The sequence below is a fragment of the Myotis davidii genome, unplaced genomic scaffold, assembly GCF_000327345.1.
Source record: "Myotis davidii unplaced genomic scaffold, ASM32734v1 scaffold970, whole genome shotgun sequence".
Lineage (NCBI taxonomy): Eukaryota > Metazoa > Chordata > Mammalia > Chiroptera > Vespertilionidae > Myotis > Myotis davidii.
The window spans coordinates 741447-749497 of NW_006282204.1; the positions used below are offsets into that span (position 1 = coordinate 741447).

Here is an 8051-nt window from a genome sequence, read left to right on the forward strand (position 1 = left end):
GTCTCCCCATGTTTTGCTATAATGTTTTAATTGTTTCTGTGTCCTAGATCTGACTGTTTTGCTGCCCTGGTTCTTTTGAGGAGGGTGCTGCTTGTGTGATTTCTTGGATCTCCTGAGTTTGGTAGTCTAGTGTATCTCCTTACTTAAGCTGTTGGGGTTTTCTTGATGTAGGCCTGTGAGCTGGTAAGGTGCAACCGCGGTGTTCAGATGTCAGCAGCTGGGAAGGGATATGTTCCAATTTTTGCTGTCTTGCGTCCTTGGCTAAAATCACCCGTGCCCAGCAGGGGCTCTTGGAGGTACCCAGGAACTGTCTGTCAGGGTGGTAGGGCTCAGGAGGCCTGCACACTGGAAAGGCACAACTGTGCTATCCAGGGTTCTGTAGATGTAGAGTGGGAAGACTCATTTTTTGCTGCTGGGCCTGTGGTTGGAAACCCATACTCCCAGTGGTAGCTCACAGGGGCACCCGCAGTGTGCTTGCCAGCGTGGCACCCTGGCGCACTCTGAAGGGCTCTTTTGAAGCCAAGCAATCGAGGCGTCTGTGGGCTGGTATCCAGGATGAGGGTATTCAGAATTTCTATTGTTGGGACAGTGCACCCTTGTTAGGATAGGAACTCGCCTGTGGCCCTGTGGGCTCAGGAGGCCTGAGCGCTGAAAAAGCACGACTATAGTGTCCAGAGTTCTGCAGCTGTGGAGGGGGAAGTCTCAGGTTTTGCCGCTGTGCCTGTGGATGGATACACACGCTCCCAGTGGCAGCTCACAGGGGTCCCCGTGGTGCATTTGCAGCATGGATCTCCGAATTACGCTGAGGGGCCCTGGGGCTGAAGTTGTGCAACAGCGTCTATTGGCAGTTATTCAGGAGAGTGAATTCTGAATTTCTCCAGTGGGGCAGTGCGTCACTGTCTGTACAATATCGCACTGAGTGGAGGGCTCCCAGCGGCTCCCAGGGGCTGCCTGCGGAGTGGTGGTCTCCAAATGCTTGTCTTCTGGAAACTGCGATTCTGATGGTGCGTGCAGAGCTCTGACGCACCCTAAAGGGCTCTGGACTTGAAATTGTGCGACAGTGTCTATTGGCAGTTATTCAGGAGAGTGAATTCAGAATCTTTACTGTGGGGCAGTGCACTCTGTCTGCACAGTATCGCACTCAGTGGGAGCCTGCATTGGCCTCCAGGGGCTGCCTGTGGGGTGGTGGGCTCCAGAGGTTTGCGCGCCCGGAGGTCTTCCACTGGGGAGGGGGAGGTCACACTCACCACTGTGGATGTGATGCTTCCCGGAGGTGGAGATCTCAGGGTCTGGGAGTGTGCGGGTGGGGCAGCTGGACCTTGGCTGGCGTGGCTGCTGGGTCAGCGTCCAAGGCCTGTCTGGGTGGTGGTGTTGATAAGTTCCCAGACGGCCACTCTCCCCTTCAAGATGGCGTGGACTTCGTGCCCGAGTCCCACAGTCCTGGGAGTGCCCGCAATGCAGCAATCTCTCCCTGTCCAGGGGAGTCTCTCAGTGTCCGCCGGCCCCTGGCACTCCTGTTGGACCTAACTGTCCCTCCCCCACTCACTCACACACACCACACGCATACACACTCTCTCCCTTCACCCTCTCACTCACTCACATTCTCTCCCTCACCTCCGTCCTGCCAGCCGTCATCTTCCGGATTTATCTTTCTTTGTCTGACTTATTTCACTTAGCACAATGTCTTCAAAGTCCATCAAAATTGAGTTTTGCAGATTCCCTATATTGCCCCCACACATGCATATTATCCACATCCCCCACCAGGGTGGTCTATTTGTTATAATTGATGAACCTGCATTGACACATCAAAATAATTTATAGCCTGAGTTTAAATGAGCCTTCACTCGTGGTGGTGTATATTCCTCTAATACCTCCTGTAAGAGGATGTAATTAATAGGAAGGAAATATGAATCTAAGTGGTGTATAGTTTCATTTAAGTGTTTTTTATGTCTTAACAATATCTGATTCTGGAGAAATCATGTCAGAGCTTATAAGCATCACAGCATTGCCATTCACTGGCTGAATAACTCTAATCAAGTCACTTGACATTCTGAGCTTTGATTTCCATCTCCATGAACTGGGCATGATGTGACATAACCCATTTGGTTGTAGTGAAAAGTCAATTGGATCATGTTGTGAATGCATTTTGTACCAGGACAAATTTTATACATTTGGTTTGTGTTAACTCTTCCACAGGAGTACCAGCTCATGATCGGACTCAGCAATTGGATGCTCTGGGCTGCCTACTTCTTCACGTTTCTCACGTTGTATTTGGTTATCATCTTTTTGACGTGCCTACTTTTCTTTGTCAAGGCAAGTGTCTGTTTGCTGCAGCTCAACTTTAAGAGGGAAACAGAGACCCGGTGCGGGCGGGCCACTAGCATTCGGGTTGGCAGGGAGTGAGCGTGTGCCTGCTTCATCCTTGGCAGAGTAGCCTCTAAACCTCCATGTGCGGAGCTTCTGTAGACAGTGACTGTTTACTCTCCATCTCCCTGAGCATGGCCATCAGTTTCACCAGGACTATTAAGATACTTACAGATACTTCGTCTCTCCATGTTTGTTTTGCTGTGACCACTGAGCGTGTGACTAACCTGGCTTCCTGATTGTTTTGCTAGATGAAACCTGTGCCGATCATCCAGTACAGTGACCCGTCTCTTGTTTTTGTCTTTCTGCTGTGTTTTGCCATCGCCACAATATTCTTCAGCTTTATGGTCAGCACATTTTTCAATAAAGGTGAGTCTAAACCTCCTCCTGGGAAAGCTTCTCAGTGATTAAATGAGGATCATATTGGGAAGCTACTTCTGAACTTTAGTTGTAACCTCATCGATTGCCTCTGTTTACTGAAAAAACAAGTATATGAACTAGAAATGATTTGAAAAGGAATGAAGAGAGCATTAAAGTTAATGTAGTGCAGCATTTGTATGCTAAAGGATAAACATCAAGGTAAGACCGTATCTGTGTGTCTCTCTAACCTTTAGCTGCTAACTCTGCATGGCGTCTGTTTATCCATCTTCCAGGAAGGGCTGAGACTGAGCTGGCTTCCGCGTACTCTGCCACAGAGACTCACGTCTGCCCGTATCTTGTGAAGAAACTGTGGTCTGTGGAGGAAGAAAACAACAAAATTCCTTCACTGAAAGGAAGGGTCCTTGCACTTACTAATAGATTCTTATTGTATGCCATGTATTGGAAATGCAGTGCCTGCCCCCATGGATCTGACACTGAGTATCAATCACACGCTCAAAAATGATTTGACAGACATGCAGAGAGCGATGCGAATCAGCGGAGCACAATGCACACACGAAAAAGGGTTAAAATGCTCCAACTCCAGGTTGAAGCTGTGGGAAACCTAAGAATGCCTGCTGTAGAGGTGGTTTTCAAACACCATTGAAGGATTGGGAGGCTGGAATGGAAGGCAAGTCAAACGAGCAAGTGTTCATTCATTCATTCATCCCTTCCCTTATGCTGGCATGTTATCTACTATACAAAGGCAAATAAAAGTTGTTTCCTTGCATTCTAAAAAATAATTTTTATTGAAATCAGAGAGGAAGGGAGAGGGAGAGAGAAATAGATGCATCAGTGATGAGAATCATGGATCAGCTGCCTCCTGCATGCTCCCTACATGTGCCCTGACTGGGAATCGAACTGTGACCTCCTGGTTCATAGGTCAATGTTCAGCCACTGAGCCACGCCAGCCAGGCTATTTCCTTGCCCTTTTGAGGGCTCACATGTCAATAGTAGACATGACCAAATAGCTCTATTTCATTCTAATTTTTTTCAGTACATTATCATGAGTATTATTAATTGATTGGTCCTCACAAGGCACAGGATTATACATAAAACCTACAAGCAGCCCTCCCCGCCAAAAAAAGGAACACCCAACCCAGGTGGAAAAGAAGTAATATGTCAAAGTGAGGCAGAGTCTATTATACCAAAGAGTAAAATAAGGAGAGAACAAATACTAATGTTTCTATTTGGACAACCTAGATATTCTGAACATTTTGTGTGTCTGCTATCACATATGAGTAAGCACTTCACTATGGTACATAGTTAAGAATGGGGTTGCTGGTCACAGTGTTTGTGAATGTCCTAATTGACCCGAGGAAGGCAGTGCCTCACATGGATAGTCCCACTGGAAGGAGACAAACATTCCTATTGCTCCACATACTTGCCAGAGTTTAGTGCTGGCAAACTTGCATTTGTGCTGCCCTAGAAATATGAATGTAACCTTATGGTAATTTTAAAGTTTATTTTTTTATTTTTTTAAATATATATTTTATTGATTTTTTACAGAGAGGAAGGGAGCGGGATAGAGAGTTAGAAACATCGATGAGAGAGAAACATTGATCAGCTGCCTCCTGCACACCTCCTACTGGGGATGTGCCCTCAACTAAGGTACATGCCCTTGGCTGGAATCGAACCTGGGACCCTTCAGTCCGCAGGCCGACGCTCTATCCACTGAGCCAAACCGGTTAGGGCTTACAGTTTATTTTTAAAATTTTATTATTACAGTTGATATTCAACATTATTTTATATTACTTTCAGGTGTATAGCATAATGGCTAGACACTCATATACTTTACACAGTGTTCCCCTTGATATTTCTAGTAACCACCCGTCACCATACATAGGTCTGACCATATTATTGAGTATATCCCCTTTACACCCCGTGACTATTTTGTAACTACTTTATTATTATTATTATTATTGTTTTATTGCTTAATCAATTTGTACTTCTTAACCCTTCATCTTTGTTACCCAATCCCCCACCTCCTCTCCTTTCTGGCAATCATCAGTTTGTTTTCTTTATGAGTCTGTTTCTATTTTGTTTTTGTTTTGTTTTTTTTTAGATTCAAATGTAAGTGAAATTATATGGCACTTGTCTTTCTTAATCGGGCATATTTCACTTAGCATAATCTCTCCAGATCCATCATGCTGTTGAAATTGGTAAAATATCATTATTTTCAATGGTTGAGTAATATCCCATTATGTATATTTTGAGGAAACTTCATACTGTTTTCCACAGTGGCTGCACCAGTCTTCATTCCCACCAGCAGCGCACGAGGGTTCCCTTTCTTCACATCCTTGCCAGCCTTGTTTGTTGATTTACTGATGACAGCCATTCTGACAGGTGTAAGGGGTTATCTCATTGTGGTTTCAATTTGCATCCCTCTGATGATTAGTGATGTCAAGCATCTTGTCATATGTCTATTGGCCATCTGCATGTCCTTTTTGGAGAAGTGTCCGTTCAGGTTCTTTGCCATTTTTAATCAGATTGTGTGTTTTTTGGCATTGAGTTGTATAAGTTCTTTTAAAATTTTGGATATTAACTCCTTACTAAATGTATCATTCATGACTATGTTCTCCTATTCAGTAAGTTGTCTTTTTGTTTTGTTGATGATTTCCTTTGCTGTGCAAAACCTTTTAAATTTTATTTTATTTTTTCCATCACCATTTATCCTCTCTATGCCCTCTTCTACTCCACCCCACCCCAATTAGCACACTGTTGTCCATGTCCCCAAGTTCTCTCTTTTTTTCTCAAACCCTCCCCCTCCCTCCCCTAGTGCCCTGCCCTCCACCAGGGCTGTCTGCCTGCACTCCATCTATGAGTCTGTCTCTATTTTGCTTCTTTGTTAGATTTCACATATGAGTGAAATCATGTGATACTTGTCTTTCTCTGACTGGCTTATTTCACTTGGCATAATGCTCTCCAGGCCTATACACCAAACAACAACAACACACACTTTTTAGTTTGATGTAGTCCAATTTGTTTACTTTTCATTTGTTTCTATTGCCCGAAGAAATATATCAGAAAAAATATTGGCATAAGAAATGCCTGAGATTTTATTGCTTATGTTTTCTTCTAAAATTTTTATGGTTTCAAGTCTTACATTAAGTCTTTAATTCATTTTGAGTTTATTTTTATGTATGGTGTAAGAAGGTAGTCTAGTTTTATTTTTTGGTCAATTATCCATAGAATTTTCTCAATACCATTTATTGAATAGACTGTCTTTACTCCATTGTATATTTTTGCCTCCTTTGTCTAATATTGATTGACCATAAAGGTGTGGGCTTATTTCTTGGTTCTCTAGTGTGTTCCATTAGCCTATATGTATGTTTTTATGCCAGTACATGCTGTATACTACAAAGATATATAGTAGTACTACTGTATATATAGTTTGACATCTGATATCGTGACCCCTCCAACTTTGTTCTTCTTTTTCAAGATTGCTGTGGCTATTCAGGGTCTTTAGCAGTTCCACATACATTTTTGAAATACTTTTTCTAGTTTTGAGAAATATACCATGGTATTTTGATAGGAATTGTGTTGAATCTGTAGATTGCTTTGGGTAGTATGGACGTTTAAACAATGTTAATATTTCCTATCAATAAACATGTTATATGGCTCCATATTTTTTGTATCTTCTTCAGTTTCTTTTTTCAGTGTTTTGTAACTTTCCAAATATAGGACTTTTACCTTCTTGGTTAGAATTAATCCTAGGTATTTTATTTTTCTAATGCAATTATAAACAGTGTTGTTTATCCTTAGGTTCTCTTTCTGGTAGTTCAATATTGGTATATAGAAATGCAACCAGCCCTAGCTTGTTTGGCTCGGTGGATAGAGTGTCGACCTGCAGACTAAAGGGTCCCGGGTTCAATTCTGGTTAAGGGCACATGCCCAGGTTGTGGGCTCAATCCCCAGGCGGGGACATGCAGGAGGCAGCCAATCAATGATTCTCTCTCATCATTGATATTTCTATCTCTCCCTCTCCCTTCCTCTCTGAAATCAGTCAATAAATAAATAAATAAATATAAATAAATAACATGCAACCAGCCCTGGCTAGTGTTGCCCAGAGGCTAGAGCATTGGCCTACAACCTGACACTCATTGCCACAGCCTCCTCTGGGGCCTGCAGCTGGCTCTGGAAGGCTAACAGGAGGCAGCCAGGCTCCACAGCTATTTGTCTGGAATGCTGATTGCCTGAAAACTGTGTTCACATCTCTCATACCCTGACCAGGTTCAGTCGCAGCTCATACTGACCCCCCTACAGGAATGCTCACTGTGTCTGCTCTGCCTGGTTGAAGAAGGTGCCAGCAGCAATCTGATGCCTCTTGTCTCCAGGCTGAGCCCCTTAGTGAGCCCTGGGGTATGAGATCCAGGCTGCGTCTCTGGGCCATCTCAACTCTTCTACCTTCCCACTTCCCTGGTTTGCTATTTGCCCACCTTCATTTTTCAATGCATGGATCTCTTAGATGTATTTGTACATTGAGCAGGGATTTCTTTGTTGAATTATAGCTGTTTAAATTGTGGAAACTTCAAGGAGAGACCAAGGTGTGACCTCTCATGATGCCATTTATTTGACCAGTAACACAGTCTTTTGATAATTATACCTTTGCAGTCATTGTTGAAAATGCGAAGTGTAAGTACTCCAATTTTATTCTCTGTTTTGGCTGTTCAGAGTCCCAGGCAATTCTAAACAAGTTTTAGGATTGGCTTTTTTATTTTTCCAGAAAAGATCATTGGGATTTTGCAAGAAAATTGCTTTGGGAGTATTGCTCTTAACAATTTTAAGTCTTGTAATTCATGAACATGAGATGTTGTTTCATTTATTTAGGTATTCTTTAATTTCATTGAAGAATGTTTTGTAGTTTTTAATGTATACTTCTTGCAACTCCTTGGTTTAGTAATATTCCTAATTATGTATTTTCTTTCTGTGTGTTTAAAAGTGGAATTCCTTTTAATTTTAGATTGTTTATTGCTAGTGTACAAAAATTCAACTGATTTTTTTGAATTGATCTTGTACCTTGTAACAATACTAAATTTATTAGTTATATCTTTTTTGTAGATTCTTTAGGTTTTTCTACATATAAGATCATATCTTCTGCAAATAGAAGTAATAGAAATAAGTTTACTTCTTCTCCAATATAGATGACTTTTATTTATTTTTCTTGCCTACTTTCTCTGGCTAGAACTGCCAATGCAATGTTAAATAGAAATGATGAAAACAAGCATCCTTGTCTTGTTCCTGGTCTTAGGGGGGCAGTTTCACTCTTT

General features: G+C 42.4%; 1 protein-coding gene across 1 annotated transcript in view; it reads left to right on the top strand.

Moving 5' to 3' along the window:
* The window catches only part of ABCA3 (ATP binding cassette subfamily A member 3), a 282235-nt gene that overhangs the window by 81807 nt on the left and 192377 nt on the right, over positions 1-8051 (top strand). The window contains exons 7-8 of the mRNA XM_015571175.1: positions 2197-2313; positions 2616-2733. Coding sequence (XP_015426661.1) covers positions 2197-2313; positions 2616-2733 — 235 coding nt within the window. The remainder of the gene's footprint in view (positions 1-2196; positions 2314-2615; positions 2734-8051) is intronic.